Source organism: Meriones unguiculatus, chromosome 7, assembly GCF_030254825.1.
Source record: "Meriones unguiculatus strain TT.TT164.6M chromosome 7, Bangor_MerUng_6.1, whole genome shotgun sequence".
Classification (NCBI taxonomy): Eukaryota; Metazoa; Chordata; class Mammalia; order Rodentia; family Muridae; genus Meriones; species Meriones unguiculatus.
Genome location: NC_083355.1, coordinates 19,526,234 through 19,549,094, shown reverse-complemented (window position 1 = coordinate 19,549,094; position 22,861 = coordinate 19,526,234). Strand labels below are relative to the sequence as shown.

Below are 22,861 nucleotides of genomic sequence, written 5' to 3'. Positions count from 1 at the left end.
ACAGTTTTACAAGGCAGACAGCGGTCCCCCCAGGAAGGGCCCCGCTCTGATACCTGCTTCCTAAGTCAGTTTCCTTCGGGGCAGACAAAAACAGCTGTGGCCATTGTTGGGGGTGATCTATCTCTCCCACCAGAGCTGTGGTGTTGTTAGAAGCTAGCCTCAGTGGCCCCTCCTTTTGTCTATGACCTCCAGTCTCCTTTTTCCCTGCTCTGGAATGTGCACTGTTAACCCTCTCTGGGCCAGAAAAGCGGTCCTGTGGTTCCACATTTGGGAGACTGCAGATCCCGGCCCGAGTTCTGCAAAGCCTGCAGAATGGGGTCTCACAGCGCCACCTGCTGATGGGCGATGATGACTGCCACCTTAAACAGAGACGCAACCTGTCCTTGGAACGCTCCCGCCACCTGCTGGGCACAAGAGGAGAAACCAAGTGACGAGAGCGTGGGGTTTTGTTTATTCATGATTTTATTTGGAATTAAAGTAGTGTTCACAGGAAAAAGAGTAGACGGAGAGACCGAGATTCTTATTGGCCCATCCCTCTGGAAGCTCCTCGGCGGATGGGTACCCTACCCTCTAGCAGGATGGCTAGCAGCCTGTTGTGATGTCTGCCTTCTGTTTTTTCACTTGAGTGACAGGCCCACAACAAAAACCGTATCATAGCCAGGTGGCCCACACCTGATATCCCAGCGCTCAGGGAGGCAGAGGCAGAAGGATCTCTGTGAGTTCAAGGCCAGTGTGGTCTACAAAATGAGTCCAGGACAGCCAAGGCTACACAGAGAAACCCTGTCTCGAAGACACACACACACACACACACACACACCATTTCTCAAGGTTAGTTGACAGTCTTGGAGTCAAACCCAAGGGTCTCAATAGATCCCTGCCATTGTAATTGAGGCTCTTTCTAACCTCTGGTTCTCAGCACTACTGCAGTAAACATTCTTGTGTAGTGTGATGGGCTTGTTGTCTGTTGTTTCTGTTTGTTTTGTTGTTGAGACGGTCTTGCTGTAGATTCGTGATCCCCCTGCTTCACAGCTTTCTAAGCCCTATAGTTACAGGCACACATCACCACACCCGGATAGGGTTTTGTTGTTGTTACTTTTTAAAATTTCAAGATAATTGTAGGTTGACAAGTACTTGAAATCATTCAGAGGGATTTTATGTGCTCTCTACCCAGTCTCCCTCCATGCAGACAGCTCACCAAAGGCGCCAGGACAGCGCCACAACCAGGACACACAGTGCATCACATCCTCCCTGACTTACTATCGCACACTCGAGTGCGTCCGTGCTCCTGCGAGTGGCACAGGCTCGTGCATTTGCTTCTACACTTTTATCACATGAGGGGTGCCCGTCCACCACCACAGTTAAGATGAGGAGCAGCTCCTCGGCCCCTCGGATCTACCCTGATGTCCTTGCGTTGTTTATTTGTAAGTTTTGGAGCAGGGTCTCATACATCAAAGGCTGAGGCTAACCCTGAACTCCAGATCACCTCCCAGTGTTGAGATTACCCGGGCACCCGCCACCACAGCCTGCTCTGTCACTCTTGTGCAAAGATGTCCACTTGCCTCACTCACCCTCCCTCTTCTAGTCCTAACTCCTGGCGACCGCTAATCTACCCTTGATTTATGTCATTTTTCAATTAAAAAACAAACAAACATATTACACAGACGCAACTAATGCCTGCTTTCTCTCACTCAGCATCATCCCCTGCAGCTATCCTGCACACGGGCACAGAGTCTGGCGTGCATCCTTCATTAGTGCCCTGCAAAGAATTTTCACGGGCTGGAGAGATGGCTCAGTGCTTAAGAGCACCATCTGCTCCTCCAGATGTTCCCCGGTTCAATTCCCGGCAACTACATGGTGGCTCACAACCATCCGTAACACCTTCTTCTGGCACTCAGGTGTTTATGCGGACAGAGCACTCATATACATTAAATAAATAAATCTTCAAAAATAGAAAGGGCAGCAGTGGTGGCGCACACCTTTAATCCCAGCACTCGGGAGGCAAAGGCAGAAGGATCTCTGTGAGTTTGAGGCCAGCCTGGTCTACAAAGAGAGTTCTAGACAGCCAGGGCTACACAGAGAGGGCTTGTCTAGAAAAAAAACAAAACAAAGAATTTTCACTGGCCAGGTTCCCTGAGTTCCCCTAACCGTCCCTCTCCTTCCATCCCAACTCCAGGTGCACTGAGTCCTTTCCTGTGTCTGGAAGTCTTTCCTTAGCCAGCACATCATGAGATAGACCTACACATTCTGCCAGCTTTCCAGAATGGTGCCTCCAAGGGCTAAATTTTAGGTATTTTTTTTTAAACAGATTTTATTTTTAATTATGCGTGTACCTGTATGCGGGGATACGCAGATGCCTGCGGAGGCCAGAGCTGCTGGATCCCCTGGACCTGGAGTTAAAAGAGGTTGATGAGCCACTCAGCACAGGTGCTGGGAACCAGACTCGGGTCCTGTACACTCTCAAATGGAGACATCTCTCCAGCCTCCTAGGCGATCATTTCTAAACGTCAGAAAAAGGCTGTACTGGTACGGTGACATAAGTCTCTAATCCCAGCACGTGGAAGCAGAGGCGGGAAATCAGGAGTTCAAGGCTAGCCTCGGCTACAGGTGGGAGTTTGAGGCAAGCCTGGGCTGCCTGAGCGCCTACCTCAAAACCGACAACAGCACCGCCACAGCGATGAGAAAAAGCAAACATAAAAAAGCCCAAACACACAAAATGAAACACACACAAAACGAGCTTCTTCGCAAGGTAAGACATTTATTTTGGTTACAGTTTTACAGTGCGTTAACACTGGTGATACAATGCACATTACACTTTCCTCTTCCTTCCAGCGGCAGGAATCAAACTCAGGGCCTGGCCCATGCTAGGCAGATAGATGACAGTGCGATGCCTCACCCCACCATCCTTTTCCCCTGAACCTTCTCCGTTCAAGGAAATCACTCTTCTACAAGTTACCTAACAGCTGGCGGGGATAAGAGAGACCCGAGGTTAAACATCCAGCCAATCTTCTCTCTGTCCTGAGACTCCCTCTGTCTACGATCAGGATGGAATCTTGACCTGGAAGGACCATCTAATGCCACTTTTAGGAGAAAGAAAATTTCCCCGTGAGAAAACCTCTTCCCTCCATACTTAGGATCAGTACTTACTGTGATTAAAACGTTTAGCGTCTTAAATACTACAAGCTGGAAAGGCACCAAACCTTCCTATCAACACCACCTGCTGGGCATGGCCGTATTCATGCCCATTCCCCAGGGGTGCGAAAGGCCAAGGGAGGATTTTTTTTTTTCAATAAAGGAAGAAAATTCTTTACTTAACTGTAGCAACCTCTCATAATAAAAATCACGAGCATGGTTTTATACCCAGTGAGACTCCATTGCAGAAAGTTTTGTCTTTTTTCTTTTTTTGGTTTATGTGTATATATATATATATATTTTTTTTTTCTCATTTATTTACTTTATTCACTTTACACCCTTGTAGCCCCCTCTCTGCTCCCCCATGGGAGGATATGTAAAGCAACCTACAGTGCTAGAGCCCTAAAGAGCCTACTGTGGGCCAAAAGAGTTCCCTTATTAGTAAGTGTTGGTCTATGCCCTCAAGGTTAACAGAATGCTGGGGAAACAGACCACCCCAGGAAAGGCAGGCAGACTACTTTAACATTGAGAAGGGAAACTCTTTTACATCATAATAAAGTGATCTGATGGGGTCTGGGGAAAGGGAGGGACACCCTGAATTCTTTTTTACCACTTTCCAGGGCTAGAACACTATCCAGGAATGGCCCCCACTCACGGGTGGGCACAAGGTGGCTCTTCCCACAACACATGGGTGTTTTACCTGAAGAAGTAGGAGCCACTCTCATGAGCTAAAGCTGACCAAGAAGCCCTGAACTTTCGCCAGATAGCCCCCAAAGGAAAGCCAGGAATCTCCCAAAGGCCCCTTTTCCTTCATGTTCCCACAAAGATGCCTCCAGGGGGGGGGCTAGTGAGTAATCAGCGGTGGCCGTCCTGGGGGATGGGGTCACCCTGATGAGGGGGACGGGGTGTCAGCCTCTTCTAGGAGCATTTAGAGTTCATCGACATGTCACCATGTGTCACCTGGACATGGAGAACCTGTGTCCTAACTGGGGACTCACAGTTTTCACTCAGAGACACGTGCAGGAGACTTGCACATTGCTGGGTGCTGGTTCTAGAGGCATCAAAGCCAAGGACATTCCGGCTCCCCCAAGCAGCGGGCCTCAAACTACTTCCACCTAGCTTTAATGAGACAGGCAACTCTTAATTATCCTGGATTTTTTGTTTTGTTTTGTTTAAAAAAACAAAAACAAAAACAAAAAACAGGATCTTAGCTGGGTAGTGGTGGCACAAGCCTTTAGTCCCAGCCCTCAGGGGCAGAGGCAGGCAGATCTTTGAGGTGCAGGCCAGCCTGGTCTGCAGAGTGAGTTCCCAGACAGCCAGGGCTACACAGTGAAACCCTGTCTTGAAAACCAAAAGCCAAAAAAAGCAGGAGTTTGCTATCATAGCCCTGGCTGGAGTCCACATGTACACCGAACTATCCTTGAACTTGCAGTGATCCCCCTGTCTCTGCCTCCCGTGAGCTGGGCCTCTACACGTGTGTCAGCATGCCCTTCCAGCCCAGATGTTTTTGTCTCTCCCCTCTCATAACACATGAAAAAGGTCTGTCAACTTGACAGGGTTTTCATGAATTGCAAGTTAGACCAGGCAGACAGAGCCCCTGGAAAACTATGGCGTAAGGTACACAATTTGGCTATGGCCATCTCATTCTGGGAAAAAAAAAAAAAAAAATGATGGATACCACGTGTCCAGAGCTGCTGTGGTCACACAGAACAGGGGACAATGAGACCATCCAGGCTGCACAGCTCTGCTACTGCTGTGATCAGAGGGCTTACCTCTCCTGGCTCTTCCCAGACAACCCTCAGCAGCCCTGCAAAAGGCACACCCTAACATGGCCCTAACATGTTAGGGTTCCTCACCCTAACATGGCCGACTCGTACATTTAAAGCTGAATTTGAAACATTCAACGGAAATCCCTGATATGTCTTTCCCTCTGAGTAAGGCTGCTCTGAGAAGTTCTGTAGGACATCCTTCAGGCAGACACACAGGCTGCTGGGATTCCAAGCCCCTCCCCCCTGCAACAGCTCCGGTTCTCATAAAACAGGTTTTTATGAGGCGCCTATGTTCCAGGTGCTGGGGTGATGGCTAAGTGCCACCTCTCTGCTCTGTGGGACCCCGGAGACCCACAAATAGCAAGATCATGAAGTCCCAAGAAGACTGTGTTCAGTCCCTGGCCAATGTGTATGCACACGAGGCCCAACGCATTTCAAAGACATCCTTAGAGAGTTCTTCAAAAGGTCATTTCTTTGTTTGCACTCTCTCCGATAAAAGAGGGGTCCATCTGGATGACATGCCATGTCCCTCTGCTGCCCAGAGAGTCACCCCCAGGTTCCTGCACAGACACCATGGAACCATCAGAGCCATCCGTAAGTGGACAGGATGGGCATGGGGGCCCTTCATTTTCCTTCCGTCTCCAAGGGGACAGGCACCAGCCCCCAACATAGATGCCGTTTCACACACCCTCAAACACGAGCTGTAATTGGCCAACTTCCTCCTTCTATTCTGAGAACAGCAACCAGGATGAAGAGCAGTTGGTACAATGGCTCGGGTTCACCAACGCCATAATTCAGGATAAAACCCTTGCAATTCTCTAAATGGAGGTTTTTTTTGTTTTTGTTTTTGTTTTGTTTGTTTTTTTAATAGGCTGGACCTCAACCACCTGTATTCTAAAAAAAGAGAAATAAAACCCTGCCTAAGGCATCACTCTTCTAACAAGCACAAGAACAGAGCCACCCACAGGGAAGGCTCTGAGGCAGCAGATACAGAATGTAAGCTCTCCAAAGAGGCACATTTTAAATATTCCAAAGAATCAGGAGAGCCCTCTGGGGAAAACAGATTTGCCTACTCAAGGGCCTCTGTGTAGTATCTTTAATTCTAAGGAAATTATTAAAACGCAGCCTTTTTTTTGGAAATTCAGCCACTAATAACCTATCTCCACCCTGCTTCAGAACTAATGCCATGCCTCTGCCTAAGCAGGGTGTGTCGGGCTACTAGGACCATGGGCTATGGAGCAATCAGGGCCTGCGTTTGCATAGTTCCTTCACCAGGATCCTGTCGCTGGACCACTGGGGAGGAACCCAAGGTTGGGGAGGGGGTCATGAAGAGTGCCTATGAGTGGCTCAGGTCTTACACCCTCACAGGCCTCCTGCCCTGGGTCACTGAGATGTATGTATGCCACAGACCTCCCCCCCCCTGAGCCCCCACCTCAGGGAGAGGACATAAATTACAGGAAAGGACAGCCAAGGAGCAAGGATGGCCCCCTCAGCTTCTTCATGTTCTCCCTAAGGGTGGAATGGCCCAGGGCCACAATGGGACAGACGTGGGCAAGTGCCTTTGTGATGCTGGGAGCAGGGTACACTGAGTTTCCTAAGCATGGCGGCCAGGGCCTCCCAGTCAGACCTCTGCAGAAGAGACTGAGGGCACCCTAGCGCCTCATCTTCCCCTCCTTGGCTAGTCTGTCATTGAGCTGGCAGAGTTGGGCCAGGAAACCGTCATTGGGGCCGATCTCACGGTTCTGCCTCACGGTGCTCAGGGCAGACCTGACGTCCATGTTCTGTCGCATCATGAGGTAGGCGATGACCAGCGTTGGGGACCGGCTGTACCCCTCACGGCAGTGGACCAGCACCCGGCCTGCAAGAAAACCGGGGTGGGGGGTGGGGGGATGATGTGTTGACCGGGGAAGCCCGACCTCACTGTAACACTCGAACTCTTCCACACGACAAGCAGAGCGCATGGCCGTGCTGCTACTGTCCCACCCAGAATGGCCAGAATAATAAGAATGAGAGACCCAGCGTCCACCAGGGGCAGATGTGAAACAACGGGGACTCTTGTGGGTCGCTAGGGAAGGCAGGGTGTGATGAGGAAGCTGAACGCCTGCGCCCCCTCCTGGCCAGCAGTGGTATTCCAACCCACACACCGTCACTGAGGCCTGGACCTCAATGTTCTCATTGGCAGCACTGTTCTCATGGGCCCCAAGACTATCGATAACAGTAGAATGGGTAAATAATGAGAGTCTTTCTTCTTGAGGAGAATTAATGACCTACGTGGGGCCAGTGAGAGGGCTTGAGTAGAGAGCACTTTCCAGAAATGATTCTCTGACTTCCACACACATGCCACACACACACACACACACACACACAGATAAAGAGATAACAACGAATTAGTGATGCAGCCAGGCATGGTGGTATTACACACCTGTAATTCCAACACTCTAAGAGGCCAAGACAGGAGAGTCGCCGGAAGCTCAAAGCCAGCTTGGGCTACAAAATGAGACCCTGCCTCAAAAAGAAAAAGACTAGGGAGATGGCTCAGTGGGCAAAGGCGCTTGCTCCCAAGCACAACGACCCCGAGTTCCACCCCTGGAGCCCACACGACCCTCAGAGAGAAGAACGGACCCTTGCACTCTGTACTCTGGCGTCCATGCGCTTGTGGGCACACGCACACACACAAACGAAAACAAATAAGTAAATCTAAGAGAAAAAAAATCGACTAATATGCAGCTCATGAGAAAGACTATGGAGAAAGCACACAGATGTAATACGGTTCCACTACAGAGCAGAAAAAATGCCCAACGGTTAAACCCGAACCGTGGTAACCCTGGAGACGGGCAGGTAGAGAGGGAGGAGAACTGAAGGAGGCTTTCTGGGGTTCTGGTTGTGTTCTGTTCCTTGATCTGGGGGTTGCTGCATGGGTATGCCATTCGCTGAACTGTATGCTTTGTGACAGGTAACATCCCTAGATGAATCCGACCCTTCAGTCAAGGGCAGAACAGGAAACCGGGTGTGGTGCCACATGCCTGCAATCCTAGCACTCAGGAGGCTGAGGCAGGAGGATGGCAAGTTTGAGGCCAGCTCGTCCATAGAGCATTACGCTGTCTTAGGACAAAACAGTGGACAATTAGGTAAGATACGCTACGCGTGTCCATACAACACAATGCTTTTCCAAAAGTTAAGAAGCACAATGGAATGTGGTGAGAATTTTGGTTTCTTTTAAAAAAACAAGTAACAACAACAACAAAACAGTTGTTGGTAGTAAGGTTTTGTTTTAATCCCAGGTGTGGGACATTGCTGCTTCAGCTGACTAGGATTTGCCTTGTGCTCTAGGAGGGGGAGGGGGTGTGATTTTGCTAGCTGAGAATAATTGACGGTTGGTATTCTGGGAGCCAGAAGAGCGGCGCTGGAGGAGCTCTGAAGAGGCGGCTGCCTCCCCTGCTGACTTCAGCTTGTTGTGGTTTGTCATAGTCATGGTGGGCAATGATAAGAAACTAGATCAACTTCGCCCCAAGGAACTCGATGCCCCTAATCAGCAGGAAGTAGACTAATGAGACCTCTGGCCCTTTCCCTTCTAAACCCCACCTACCTAGCTCTGGGCGGTTGGAAGGGATATGGGTGAAGAGGGGTGGTAGATATAAGAACCCAAAAGAGTAGTCCAGTAGCCCAGTTACACTGGAGAGAGGGCTCAGCAGGGAAATGTGCTTGTTTTAGATCCACGTGTTGGTTCCCAACACCCACAAATATGTTAAAAAAAAAATGTAGCTGGGCGCAGTGCCTCATGCCTGTAAGCCCAGCACTCAGGGAGGTAGAGGCAGGCAGATCTTTGTGAGTTCGAGGCCAACCTGGTTTACAAAGCAAAGCAAGTCCAGGACAGCCAAGGTTACAGAGAGAAACCTTGTCTCGACAAAAAAAAAAAAAAAAAAAAAAAAAGTGCATGCTATGTGACTCCGTTGACATTAGACTTTGGAAAATGCTCACTGCTCTCCAGTGACAGAAAACAGACCAAGAGGTGCTTGAGAGTGGAAGGCTGAAGGGACAGGAGACGGGAGATGTTGCATGGAGACATTAAAAGTGTGGGGGCGAGGGACACATTCACTATCTTGGTTGCGGTGATGGCTTTACGGGTGTCCGCATATGCCAAAATTTAACATGACTGTCACACTGAATACTCTCATGCTTTCCCAAATCCAACGGAATCGTCCAGCTGCAAAGCAGACTTTAAAAGAATGGGTTCCAGGGCTGGAGAGATGGCTCAGCGGCAGACAGCACTTCCTGCTCTTGCACCGGACCTGGGTTTGGTTCCCAGCAGACATGTCAGGCGGCTCACAGCCACCTGTAACTCCAGTTCCAGGGGATCAGATGCCCTCTTCTGGCCTCTGAGGGCTCCTGCACACGTGGTGCACACAAACTCATGCAGGCACACACGCATACACATATTTCCAATAGAAATGCAAACAACACACACACACACACACACACACACACACACATGCATGCGCAAGCGCCCCCATGTGGCTCCCCCAATTCACCCACACTGTCACCCCCTCCTTTCCTTTCTCCCTGCATTCCAGGCCGCCCTCAGCCTACAGCACACATCCTTCCCTGTAAGCCACTTTCCCATCGTCACACTCGAGTCATCTGTTCCTGTCTGTTTCACTCCTTCATCTCCAGGGAAAGGTAAACCCAGAATTCCTCAAGGGCAAGGAAAGCGATGATGGGAAGAAAGGGAGGTGGGGAAAAGAAGAAAGAAGGGGAGGGAGGGAGTGGCCAAGGGTCAGTGGCAAGAAAACCCCAACACCATGCGGGGTAGGGAGCCCCACCCCCAGAGGCAGAAGCCCCGTTTCTCTCTTCAGCCACCTGCTGCCCACAGGCCTGGGCTATGCAGTGAAGTTCCAAGACTGCCAGGGATACATAACAAGACTCTGTCTCAAAACAAAACAAGAGACAGAGACAAAGCCCCAGGCTAGTGCCTGGCACGCAAGAGCACCCGATAAACATCACCCAGTACCGGGAGCCCCTCAGGGCCCCGAGCACCTGCAACCCCGCTGGCCACATACAGATCTACTTTCCTTCTGAAGGCTGAGTCCTTCCAGAACCAGGACCGTGGCGCTGGGATGAGCATGCTCTGCCATTTCTAGCACCCGCTGAGCATCCCTCTGTTGCCGAGTGAATGGCTACCACCTCCTCCCAGGTGTTCTGGAGGCAAACTGCTGGCCAGGAACAGCATCTCCTCTGCACCCATCACCCGGCCCCGCCCCCAACACTCCTCTATTTCCCAAGATCCTCCTACATCAGGAGATGGGAGTCCCCCCAACTTTCCAGCCATTCTCTCTCTCTCTGTCTTATTACCTAAAGGCCCCAGTGGGGCCTTGTCCTGATCCCAGCGGACAGTGGGACCCTCTGCCGGACAGCCGCCCTCCCCCTTCCCACTCGGAGCATGCTCAGTTACAGCCAGGGCACAGCACCTACCGCACCCCAGGCTCGGCCCACACAATGCCTCCTTCATACAGCCTCCTTAGGTCCTCTCAGAAGCAAATGATTGCTCTGTGTTCTACACAGACCCAGCTCCTTTCCCACTCCCTGGCAGATGAGCCCATGTGCGTTTACATATGTGTGCATGAGTGTACCTGTGTGTGCATGTGTGTGCTCATTCACACTTTCCTGTGAGCTCTAGCTCCCTCCTTTCTCTCTCCCAAATGATGTGTGTGATAAGCCTCAGTGTGCATGCCTGTAAAGATACAAGTTTATATGTGTGTTCAAGGGCACACATCTGCTTGTGCTAGTGGAGGCTCAAGGTTGACAGCTAGTGCCTGAGTCAGTTATTAATTCTCTCTTACATTTTGAGGCAGGGTCTCTTGGTGTCTTGACAGTCTGGTTAGCTTGTTCAGGGGAACCCGTCTCTGCCTCCTGAGGTTTTCTTTAGTAAGGAATTCCTGTCCGCTGGAACCCTGCAAGTGGCTGGGTCCAGTTTCGTTCCATCTCAGCAGTATGGATACATACAAGACATCAAAGCCCTGGGAAGCGTCCTGCTTGTTCAGCAATCACCTTCAGTGGACACCAGGTGCTGGGGAGAGGAGGCCAGGGACAGTGCTGGTCCCTGAGAGCCTGAGGACAGGCTCCATAAAAGAGGGACACTAGCCCAGTGGTGAGATATGAGTAGGGTTTTCCAGAGGATGGGGAGAAATGGGCAGAGAACATCCCAGACCAAAGATCCCATCTACCCATATACACCAAGGCGAGAGGTCAGAACGAGTCAGCGCACATTCCCTGTGGTCTAGAACGAGATGAAGGCAGGTGGGTGAGTGACCACTGCCATGTGAGAAGGGCAAAGCCTGGCATCCACAGTGGGCCACCTCTGCCCCACAGAGGGAGGAAGACGTGATGGGAAGAGGCCGGGAGAACCCGTCTGCTCTGCTGACATCTGCCCGGCGGCCCTCGGATTTCTCACCAGCATGGCACCCACATAAACACCCAGCACAGCAGCATATGCCCACAGTCCCAGGGCCAGGGAGGCAGATAAAAGTGGATCCCTGGGGCTCGCTGGCCAGCAGCCAGGCTAAATCCATGAGCTCCAGGATCGGGGAGAGAGCCTGTCTCAAAAACTTAGGTGGGGAGTGACTTGAAGATGACGTTCAGTGTCAGCTTGAGCTTCCTCATGCAAAACATACACATATACAGACACACAGACACACCTACACACAAGCACTGGAATGCACACACATATGCACACACGCGAACACAAACACATATGAACACATGTGTACACATGTATATATACCCACACACAGATGGGCACAAATCAAAGGGAAAGTAGCCTCGCTATCTAACCGCTGCCCCCTACATCAGAAATACTATTATCCTTTTTCTATGGCACAGAGGTCAAGGGCCTGTCTGCCATGAGGTAAAGGGCCTCCTGGTTCACACACTCCACTGCGGTGACTTTTTCGTCCGTGCCCACGGGACCAGCTTCCCGCCGAATGAAACCCCCCGACGGCGTGAAATAGATGTCTTTCCTCCTTCAAGCTGTCCTCTCGGTCACAGTCGTTTAAATGTAGCTCATCTACGCAGTAGTGGCGGCCAGATTCACTGAGCTACTGAATCAACTAACAGGCAACAGTGCGCTCCTTCACCTCAGGACTTTCCGTCCCTTGTCATCACCACAGGTGTCTGAGTCGGGAGGACGAGGCAGATGGCTGGAAAGCACTCTCTGCCCAAGTCAAACTAAAGGCAAAGGACCCTGGTGCTCCCACTGCACAAAAGGGCTTGTGTAATGGGGGGGGCCGCGCACGTAAGCCGACAGGCAAAGAGAGCCTTGAAGTCTTCAGTCGTCACCACCGGGGACAGGAAACAAAGAACATCCAAAAGGGAGACCCCGATGGGGTCTGTTTCCTGGGCCAGACCACGTCAAAGCCAAAGCCCTCTCTCTTACCATTGTTATGAGCCAAGGCCTGGTCAATGAAGTCTGCAGCTCTTTCAAAGTAGGCGCTGAGGTTGAACTCCTGTGTGTCATTGGCCCTGATGCCCAGGTAGGTGATGCCGGAATCCTTGTAGAAGTTGGCACTGGTGTTGACGTGCATGAAGGACCTGCCCTCGGCGGCATTCAGGACGTGGGTGATGCCCAGTCTTTGCAGCTGGGTGATGTCCTGAGCTATAGACCTGGATGGGAGGCGGGGGCAGAAATGGAGTGAGGAGGAGAAGAAGGAAGAGCTAAGCCTGTACCCACTGTCCCCTGTGGCTCCTCCTGCCTCATCTCATGACCTGTCCCCCTCACCCCAGCCATATCTAGTTACCGGCAGCTTCCCCAAATAGACTCGTGGGTCTAGGCCCATGCTGTTTCCTCGGCTCCCCTTCCCCTCCTGTGTAGCTTCACCTCTCATCCTGCAGAGCCCTCTGCGGGATCTCCCCGGCTCCCTCCAGCGTGCCTGCTGCCATCACAGTTCCTATATTGTGATGATGGTGTAGACAAGCTATAGAGAGTCAGGCATGGTAGCACACGCCTGTACTCCTGGCACTCAGAAGGCCATGGGAGAAAGATCATGAGTTTAAGGCCAGACTGAGTTTACCCAGTGAGACCCAGACTCAAACAACAAAAGAAAAATAGACCCTGGAGTCACAGTGTCTGGGTCTGAATGCAGCCCTGCCACTTAACCTTTCTGTGCCTCTGTTTTCCTCTCTGTGAAATGGGGGCGATACTGCTAACTGCCTGGGGGGAGGGTATCGTCCTGAGTGTTTAAAGGCGGCTGTTCTGTTGGCACAGACCGATTCTGTGTTGTTTATATCCCAAGGCAGGGCCATGCTTATTTGTTCAGAGCTTTAGCTTGAGAGTTCCTTGAGCAGTCTGCGCCCTCAGTACCTGCTGGGGTGCCTGCACATAGCTGGGACCGGACAGACCCTGCCACACTGGAATGTCTTAGCACCTAAGCAGCCACTCCCCAACACCCCCCCCCCCAATGATAGGAGCTAGAAGATACCTTGCCTGGATGGCCAAAGAGGCCCTTCACTTCCCCTCACAACACCCCAATAAAAACAGCAGTTTGTGCTTTACAGAGCAGCGTCCCCTGCATGGTCCCGTCTGCCTCTCGTGATAGCCCGGAAGAGAGGACAGGGCTGTGCTGTCCCCAGTGAGTAGTGCTTAAGCTCAGCAGGACAGGCAGGGAAATACAGGTGTGTTCATGTGGGCTGCTAACCCATAGCTGAGGGGGAAGCTTTCTCCAGACATTCAGCCACGCTCTGCCTCCTACCTCCCTCCGCCTCTCAGGCCCACACCACCTATAAAACCCAGGGATGGGAAACGCAGCTCACACAGACTCCCTCTCTGCCCCGAGAGGATGCGGCCGAAGCCTTTGGTCCAGGAGTTCCGGGTGGGCGAGGAAGCACCATTCTTTACACGAGGTACAAAGCTGACCCTCCGAGCTGAGCTCACTCCACGTCAAGGTCAGATTTGCACAGAGGGCAAAGGCTGTGTTTTCCGAGGCGGCCATCGTACCTGCCACTATGCCTAGAGAAGCCACCACAGACAAAAGCAACAAACTGTCCCCAGCAAGCAGGCTCACGAGGATGCCAGGTTCTTGCGTAGTTGGGGTCCGGAGGGCTGGGAGGGGTTCCCTAGGACTATGCAGTGACTGAGCCGGGGGATGAGCCTGTGGGTCTGTTTAGCCACTCCTGTTCAGGACCCTGAGCAGGACCGAACAGGCTGCGGACAGAATGCAGAATCGCGTGCCCACACACCTCCGTTCTGTAACTCTAGCCCAACAGCCAACAGATGCACCATTAGCCCGCCGCCATTATCAAGAATGAACACCACCACAGCGTTTGACACCTAGCAGGTGCTCCCTGCACACAACCTGTCCCCAAGTGTCTGGGACCTGCCGCGTTGAATCCCCTCTGGTTCCACGGCGGGTTAAACAGCAGCTCATAGGTGCGGGGCAGCAAACACACATGTAAGGCCCTGACACGGCGGGTTAAACAGCAGCTCATAGGTGTGGGGCAGCAAACACACATGTAAGGCCCTGAGAGGCCGGGGGCTGGAGAGATGGCTCAGGGGTTAAGAGCACGGGCTGATCTTCCAGCCGACCCGGGGTTCAATTCCCAGCAACCACACGGTGGCTCACAAGCATCTATAATGAGATCTGGCGCCCTCTTCTGGTGCGCAGGCACACATGCAGGCAGAACATTGTATACATTAAAAAAAAAAAAAAAGAAAAAGACACTGAAAGGTCCTCACAACATCTCAACAACCCCTGGCTGCCACTTCCTATTGTACAAAAATAGAGGAAGGCTTGGTTATTAGTGTTGGCAAGCAGTCTTTGGCCTGGACCACAGAGCTCAGGACAATGATAAAGGGGCCTTCAGAATCATGAAAATCCAGTGTGGACCTTTCCTCAATGTGGGTCATGCCAGCCTTTCTTTCGGTGTTAATACTGGTCCTCTCCCTCTGCTGAGAAATTCTTATTAACAGCACGGCTAAAAGCACTTTCTCGTAACAACGCATAAGAGAGCAAGAATACACGTATTTCCTGGTGGGGTGATTAGGGGGGATATTCAGATGGCAGATCTTCTGCAGAGTTTATTTGTCCCATCTAAGTCAAACCCTATCTGGAGAAGCCAGGAAAGCCTTGGCCCAGCTACTTCCTCTCCTAGAGTATTTTAGGGTATTTGGATTTCCTGACACGGACAGAAAAAGCTCCACACCCGGATTGAAACGTCATCCCGTTGCTATGGCAACGAGGGCAGACATTCCACGGTGACCTCACTGCAGAACTAGGCAGCTGTCACATGACGCGAGCGGCCAAGAGACAACCCTGCCACCTGTTAGGAGAACGTGGTAGCCACGACCCCGCCCAAGCCCAAGCCAGAGCGGGCGGTGGTGGCCGAGGGCAGGGCCGGGCACCTTCGGGTCTCAGCGCATGCGGAGTCCAGCTCCTTGGCTTCACGCGCAGGGAGTGGGCATCGACTCCGATCCGGTCCCCAGTCCCCGCTCTTGCTCTCAGCTCACCGACCACGCCCGGGGTCCCCCCCCCCAACCTCACCCTGCCCACGTCCGTGGACTCCACTCTAGCCGAGTGGGCGGGGCGCCCGGGGAGCAGCGGCGGGGTCAGCCCTCCCGAATTACTCACGCGTTGCCCACGTAGACCCTGGGGATGACCTCGTTGCAGGGCTGGCTCGGGAGGCTGTAGCAGCCGCTGCCGTCGGAGAGCAGGTCGTTGAGATCTTGCACCGAGAGCTCAAATGGGCTGGACATGGCGGCGGCGGGGCCCAGCACGCCGGGGCAGGATGGAGCGAGGGGAGAAGCCGGGTCAGCGGGGCGGGGCTGCCCAAACGGGAGCCGCCCAGCTCCGCCCCGGAGGCGGGCCCACCGGGTGCTGGAAGCTGTGGGCGCCGCTCGGCGGGGCGCTGCGGAGTGCAGAGGACACGCGCCGCCGTTTCCCCGGAGCGCGTCCCTGGCCGAGATGTCGTCAGTCCCGAGTCACTGGTCCTCGCCCTGGGTAAGGCAGCGGAGGCGCAGGCACAGGACACCGGGGGCGTACCTGGTGTCCCTCTTTCGGGAAAACGGGGTCCCCTGGGGTTTGCTGTGAAGCAGCAGCGTGGGCGTCCATTCCTTCACTCCAAACACACGCACATGTCAGAGCACACCTTCCCAGCTACACCCCGCTGAACCGAGGCGCAACTTGCCCATCCCGGGAGATGGATCCTTCCCCAAGGTCACAGGGAAGAGCCCAACTCTGGGACACTTCTTTGTGAATCATGCTCGTCGGGAATCAGCGTTGATAAAGCTGCGGCTGTAGGTCACCTGGGCTGGCGCTCTGACCCTGAGTGATTAATTTTAGCCCCTTTGCTGGCGAATAAAAGGGAGGAGGGTGCTACAGAGTCACGATAATAGTTTGAACAGCTATAATTTTGGAGAACTGAAGTGTTTACAAAACTGTAACTTTTGGGTGCCAACGCAAAGCAAGCGGGAAATTCTCGCACCTGACCTGTGACAGATGACAGTCAAAACACAGGTGCGCTAAAAAATTACTGTACAGCATTATACTCGGGATACGTTCATCTCTGAACACGGATTTCATGTTTAGCTCTTGATCCATTCCCTAAATCTCTCATTCTGTAAATATTAACATGTTCTAACATTCCAAAGCACTCTGTCCCAAGCATTGCATTAAAGAATATGGCAACATCTAACTTCCAAGGATTGCTGGAAAGATTCCAGAAACATTCAAGGGGCTGAGGAGGTTCCTGGGCTGGTAAGGTGCCTAGCATGCACAAGAGCTCACAAAAGCTCTGCTTCAGCTCCGAACACTGAATAATCAGGTGCAGCAGTACCAGAAGCACGTCTCTGTGAACTCTTTGAACCTGCGGAAGCGGAGCTAGTGTAGAGTAAATTTCCCTTCGCTCTATCCTTCGCAGTCTTCCTGGAGCAGCTGCCGTTCCACTCTGAGCCACACTGTGTCAGGAGCTGGTCCTCTCCTGAGTTTTCACTAAGGGCAAAGGGCACAGTATCTCACTTTAATCGAAGTGTCTTTTCCAGTTGCTTTTGAAAACGGCGGCAGGGTCCCTAACTCCAAAGGGGCAAATACGGTCTCTGGAATCCAGGAATCCACATCCTAACTCAGCTCTTGTGTTTCACTCTCCACAGAAGCTTACAGTCTCAGATCTTCAGATCATCAGGGAAACTTTGCAGGAGACTATGACTTCCTAGCTCCGGCGCAATGAGGGCTGGAACTCCTCCCTCCCTGAGCCTCTCTGCCTGTGCTAGCCAGGGGCCTCCACATCATGCCTTTCCCTTCCCCTCCATCGTTGGCGACATCTATTTTCCAGGTAGGCGGGGAGCTTCAAAGCCCCTTTTCCTCCATCTTGAGGCGGACCTGACTTAGCAAGAAACCAAAAGTCCGGCACAGAACTGTAAATGCTTGAGGGGAAAGAGAGAGACATGCCACTTACCCTGATCCAGTCATGACAGAGGGCATGTAAGTACCGGATTACTCCACACCCCATTAACATGTATAAATTTTATCTCAACTTAAAAATTAAAAAATTTTTAGAAGGCCGCTCAGAGACAGCCAAACATGCTCTTCTCCTGGCCTTCCACTGAGACTGGCCCCTGATGTCATAACTGGGTAACTATGACACCCTGTCATGGGGACAGCTAAGTGCCTGGCAGGGGAGGCAGTGTCTCATTTCTGAAGAGAAACTAGGAGAAGATGAATAATTCCCTGGATTACCTCGCCTACCCTGTTATTGTTTCTAATCACAGGCAAAGCACAAACTTCAGGAAAAAGCTTGACTTTGGCCACTACATATTACACAAGAATAGAGTACAGATAGGTAAGTGGACAGCTGGGGCTGGGCGCTGCCATCGGAAGTTCTAGAAGGATCGACCAAAGAAGCGTAGGGACAGGAACTACTCTAGCCCTAGCTTTGGGGCGATGCGGCCTCGTCTGCTGAGTTTAGCCAAGAGGTCATGGCGATCCTCTACCTGAACATCCGTGGGCTAGAAAGTGTCAACTTTTAAACTCTTTGGAGCCGAAGTTAGAGAACATGAGTTCGGCCCCTAATAGACTTCCCAGTAACATTGCGAAGGGCGTGGGAAAGATGCTATTTCACTGGGTTGAAAGAAGATTTACCTCTGTGGTTTTTGAGAGAGGGGCTCACGTAGCCCAGGTGAGCCGGGAGCTGCCTTGAGGGCCAAGGATGATCTTCAACTCCCAGGCTGCCTGCTTCCACCTCTGGGGTGCCGGAATTACCAGCCTGGCATGTCACCGCTTGGTTTAGGCAGTACTGGGGATCAAACCTGGGAATCTCTGGCATGCTGGGCTGGCTTTCTACTGACTGGCTTGCTCCCCTACCCACCTATATGGACTTGCTAGGCCTCATTGCTCTATTACCTCTGTCAAGTCCTCCAGAGCTGTCAGGTGGGAAAATTAAACCAGACTGTCAGAATTCAAAAATGGGATGTTCGGCAGTTGGGATCAGGTGGCCTGTGGGTTCCTACAGCCGTTAGAATCACTGTAACCATGCTTTTCTTCCCCTCTAGTGAAGCCTGCCGTCGACACCAAACCTCCAATGGCGCACACACATTACATTTTAAAACTGAGCAAACTCCAGGTATTTTGCCACCTGGGGCTGGATTTTATTTTCATCTTTGTTCTGAGGAGACCCATTTCCCCAGAGCCTTCCAAGTACCCACCCACCTAAAGATCCATCAACATGCCTCTCCCCATATTCACCTCATTTCCTTAAGCTCCGCCCAGATTCCACCAGGCCTCTCCACGGGGGGGGGGAGGGGGCTTTTTCTCACAATCCAAGAGAAAGGCCATGTGTGCCTCTAAGTGGAGGCCGCACCGTGCTGCCATCACCACGCTGGGGTTTCTTGCCAGGGCGAGCAAAAGAGAATCGACAAAATTGAGTACGAAAATAAACAACTGTGTCAGAAAATCGCCAATGCCTATCGCGGCCCGGCCCACGTGGACTGCTGGAACGAATATCTTTCAAAAAGGTAGTGTTCTCCCTCTCTCTCTCTCTCTCTCTCTCTCTCTCTCTCTCTCTCTGCATTTTATTCTCAGGGAGCTCAGCCTTCCCTTCTGGTTTGAGTGAGGGAGGAGAGAAGCAAGGGACCGCACTGTGGAGATGGACAGCTCCCCAAGCAGGAACCTTTCTCCGGAGCTAAATCCCACCTCTGCGGCCATTGAAGAGACTCCCTAGCCGTCTCCTTGTCCCGAGCACACACTTACATGCCTTTGCAAAATGCTCCTGTGTAGTTCAGGTGGTTCAGGTGCAAAGCAGTCAGCAGCTGTTTCCGTCTCGGTTCTGGAGGCCGGGCGTGTCCAAAAATGGAGAGAGGCACCAGTGGATTCAGGCGTGGCCTTGCTGTGTGGGCCGCTTGCCTTTTTTTGCAGACAGCCATCTTTGCACCGGAAGCTCATGGCAGAAGGGGCAAGAGTTCTCTCCCCCAACTGCTTTCATGAGGGTGTAATCCCACCTCCAGCCCACCCCTTAGTGTCAGTTTGAGAGTTAGGGGTCAGGCTGTGGATTTGGAGGATCCACAGACATTCAGATAGAGCGTCCTAACCAAGACTGTGCTATGACACTCCAACCATCAGTATCACAAAGTCCCCTGACTAAATCTGCATGCGAGGTGCCGCCAGCAGTGGAGAGATGAAATGAGGAGCATTATTTCCCAACCCCAAACACTCCCTGCCTAAGACACCACTTGTTTTTAAAAACCAAACCAAAGAAACAGAAGCAGTGCGGTAGGGGCTGGGAAAGTGTACATCAGGGAAAGAATGGCAGCATGTATAAATAGAGGAAGGAGGGTTTGTTTGGTTTTTTGTCTGTTTTGTTTTGGATCGTCCTAGCTGAGATAAAAAGGAGTTATTCCTTTCTTGATTACTATATTAACTCTTCGATTACACATTGAGTGTCACACACTCTCTGTGCGTGTACATGTGTAAGGCTACAGAATGATGACAAAAGCTTAAAGAAATAAGTCATTCACAGATTCTAAAGAGGCCTGAGAGGCCAAAGCTGGGGAAGGATAGACTCAATAGTCTCTGTCCTGATAAGATGATCCATGTGAAGGTCACTGGAGAAGGTTAGGGGCTCTGGGCAGAAGAATCAGGGAGCAGGGTCAGGTTGAGCTGTGGAGTTGAGTCCGGCTTCAGAGGCAAAAGGGTGGAACCTGGTCTAGATGAACAAATGGGCGGACTGGGGGATTTCAGGTCTGGATGGGTGAACGGGACAAGCAGGTGGCAATTCAAGTATCAACAGAGGAAACTGAGCTGTGCTGGGACAGTCAGGAGTTGTTCTTGGCCTGTCCCTTGATCTACATATTTGGTCCGATGAGCCGTTACTGGGGCCATCAGCATCCCAAAACAAGATGTCCATTTCTATATGGAGTCCAGGTGAGAGTTACCCTTCCTCAGGCTCTTCTTGTTTGTTTGTTTGGTTGGTTTGGTTGGTTTGGTTTTTGGTTTATTGAGACAGGGTTTCTCTGTGTGTAGCTCTGAGTTGTCCAAAAACTTGCTCTGTATGTAGATCAGGCTGGTCTCAAACTCACAGAGATCCACCTGCCTCTCTGCCTCCCAAGCCCTGGGATTAAAGGCCTGCGCCACCACCTCCCAGCTCTCCGTCTGGCTCTTGAGCCTAGCTTTACCCATAGGGTTTTAATGTGCCCATGTGCCCCTACAATCCCAGTTCACCTTTATGAATATGTAGGATGGGAGCCTCTCTGCTCCCCAGAATAAATAGATTAGCAGTCCATGGTGTGTGGGTGGCTCTGGACAGATGGTGCTCTTTGCAGAGCCAGCCAGGTGCAGACTCATCCTGCATCCTCAAAATAGAGTGAAAGGCTGCTTGGGAGATGGAGTCTCTCAGGGCAAGGCACAGGGTGAAGACTGTATTATGCAACATGGAGTCATTCGGAGCTGGAGTGTAGTCTGAGCTCAACACCAAGACTCTATCCCACATAACTAGACTCCCAGCAGGCCGTGGGCTGAGGACGACCGATGGAGACCTGCACATGTGTATTTCCCAGACTGCACTGTCCCAGGCTTTCTTCTTTCATCCCATCCTGGAGACATGCTTTCTTCTTCAAATCCCTCCACCCCCGTTCTGTGTTTTTCAGCTTAAACAGAGAAGCAAGGAACCGTGAGCTAGTGAGAATCACCATGGAAAACCAGGGCATTCTGAGGAGGCTGGGTGACCGCAAGCCCCACTATGACCGCAAGTCATCGGAAGTGGACTGGCAGGCATGTGGTCACTCTTGTCACAGTCCCGGGTGTCCCTGAAGTTAGTCCTGTGCTCAGCACAGAGGCTTATCCCTAAGCAGCTAGGTCATGCGAAATGCAACTTTCACACATGGCGAGCATAGCTCAGCCAAAGGCACCTGGCAAGACTCAGGGGGCACCACGAGCAGTGTTTTAAAGGCCTCATCTCCCTATCTTTTTCTAAGCCGTTCTAGGGATTTAGAATTTCAACTCTCATACCGGCACGCCGACATTAACAAGCCTTTCTGATTTTTTCCCCCTTCAAGAATTCAAGACGCTACATCAAAAACACAACAAGATATCTTCTTTCCCAAGAATAGGTAGGTCACTTTTATTAGAGCACATTGCTACCACGGTTACTCCCAAAGCCCTCCCAAATGCCACGAATGGCCAACAAGGACCTAGCTCAGGGGAGAAGATGAAGATCGAGTCAGGGAGCTCAGAGCTCTTTGACTCTTCCAGAAATGGGGGGGTTTGTTTGTGTGTGTGTTTGTCACCCGCTTGGAGACTTTCTGGGAGACAAAGAGGAAGCGATCTGTGCCGGTCAGACATTAGCAGAGGGAGGTCGAGATGGCTCAGCAGGTAAAGGTGCGAGCCTGACGGCGTCTGATCTCCAGAGCCCACGTAAAGGTGGAAGGAGAGAGAACGCACTCCATGAAAGTTGTCCTCCGATCTCCACATGTGTGTTGTAGCACACGGGCCCCACCCCATAATAGCTTTTTAAATGTTCTATATAAACAACAGCACTAACAAGAAGCCTAGGCTTTAAAGGTAGGCTTAAGTTCCTAGTAAAAGGCACGGCCATTTGAACCATTTTTGTGTTATTAGATCTGATTAGTGGCTCCGTGCCTTCAGGGAAAGAAGGATAAAGGGTTACCCAGGCTCCCCAAAGAACAGTGCTCCTGTTGATAGCTTCCCCCCCCCGTCCCCTCCTTCTCCCTTCCTCTGAACACCAGGTTGCTCATGGTGGGGGAAAAAAAAGACACAGAGAAGACCCTAACATTTCTTGGCTGCTCAGGATGTCAAGACACTGCAGTGACCTCAAGTCCCAAATTACAATAAAGCCTGGCACGAAAAATAGGGTAGACAAATGGAGGGACCAGAAGAGCCTCTTATTTTTATTCTGTGCGTGCGCATGTGTATTCGTAGGAGGATATGCACCTGTGTGTGTGTGTATGTGTGCATGTGTGTGTGTGTGTGTGTGTGTGCACACGAGCGCGCATATGTGTGGAGGCCCAGGCTGACATTCAGCGTCTTCTTTGAGATGGGGTCCCTCACTGAAGCCAGAGCTCACTGATTTGAGAGCAAGGCTGGCTGGCCAATGGGCTCCAGGGATCTGCCTGTCTCTGCCACTCCCACACCCGGCTCACACGTGGGTGCTTGGCGATCCAAACTTGGGCCCGCAGCTTGCGCTGGAAGCCCTCGACTGAATCATCGCCTCAGCTCCTGGTTTGTATTTATATACGGCCTTGAACTTGCTAACTGGCTGAGGGTGGTAGCCTTGCATTCGTGATTCTCCTCGCTTCGCCTCCCTCGTGCTGGGATTGCAGGCGTAGGGCGCCATGCTGGATTTATACCGTACTGGGCATCAGACCCAGGGGCTTCCGACTTCACCGCATCTCTAGTTCCCACTCCCGTCAACGTTTATGCTTATCCCCTCTGACTGGGGAAAAAAATATATGATTCTTTCTCTTTGTTTGA

General features: G+C 51.8%; 2 protein-coding genes across 5 annotated transcripts; one reads left to right on the top strand and one right to left on the bottom strand.

Annotated features, from left to right (window-relative positions):
* Window positions 1–2,735: 2,735 nt before the first annotated feature.
* On the bottom strand, window positions 2,736–15,806 carry Dusp3 (dual specificity phosphatase 3). Its single transcript, XM_021642769.2, has 3 exons — window positions 15,515–15,806; window positions 12,328–12,554; window positions 2,736–6,756 (listed from the first exon to the last, which is right to left on the bottom strand). Exons 1-3 carry the CDS (start codon window positions 15,637–15,639, stop codon window positions 6,551–6,553), a joined length of 558 nt encoding a protein of 185 aa, XP_021498444.1. The 5' UTR covers window positions 15,640–15,806; the 3' UTR covers window positions 2,736–6,550.
* Cfap97d1 (CFAP97 domain containing 1) lies at window positions 15,752–22,856 on the top strand. Of its 4 annotated transcripts, none has more exons than XM_060386648.1 (8): window positions 15,752–15,883; window positions 17,032–17,362; window positions 17,650–17,720; window positions 18,430–18,500; window positions 18,773–18,891; window positions 21,019–21,142; window positions 21,427–21,480; window positions 22,117–22,856. In XM_060386648.1, the coding sequence occupies exons 2-7, from the start codon at window positions 17,349–17,351 to the stop codon at window positions 21,478–21,480; spliced, it is 453 nt and encodes a 150-aa protein (XP_060242631.1). In that variant the 5' UTR covers window positions 15,752–15,883; window positions 17,032–17,348; the 3' UTR covers window positions 22,117–22,856. The 4 variants fall into 4 exon arrangements, with proteins under 4 accessions (XP_060242631.1, XP_060242630.1, XP_060242632.1 ...); XM_060386649.1 differs by having other exon boundaries at window positions 15,772–15,883; window positions 17,214–17,362; XM_060386647.1 differs by lacking the exon at window positions 17,650–17,720 and having other exon boundaries at window positions 17,032–17,213.
* Window positions 22,857–22,861: the final 5 nt, after the last annotated feature.

What these genes read in the sequence shown, in the direction of transcription:
- Dusp3 (XM_021642769.2), bottom strand. Translation starts at nt 15,639, where the DNA reads ATGTCCAGCCCATTTGAGCTCTCGGTGCAAGATCTCAACGACCTGCTC. An exon ending in AGGGTCTACGTGGGCAACGC is followed by an intron (nt 12,555 to 15,514) that starts GTGAGTAATTCG and finishes CCTCCCATCCAG; the next exon opens with GTCTATAGCTCAGGACATCA. An exon ending in GGCCTTGGCTCATAACAATG is followed by an intron (nt 6,757 to 12,327) that starts GTAAGAGAGAGG and finishes GTTTTCTTGCAG; the next exon opens with GCCGGGTGCTGGTCCACTGC.
- Cfap97d1 (XM_060386646.1), top strand. Translation starts at nt 17,597, where the DNA reads ATGAATAATTCCCTGGATTACCTCGCCTACCCTGTTATTGTTTCTAAT. An exon ending in CAAGAATAGAGTACAGATAG is followed by an intron (nt 17,721 to 18,429) that starts GTAAGTGGACAG and finishes CTTCCCCTCTAG; the next exon opens with TGAAGCCTGCCGTCGACACC. An exon ending in AACGAATATCTTTCAAAAAG is followed by an intron (nt 18,892 to 21,018) that starts GTAGTGTTCTCC and finishes TGTGTTTTTCAG; the next exon opens with CTTAAACAGAGAAGCAAGGA.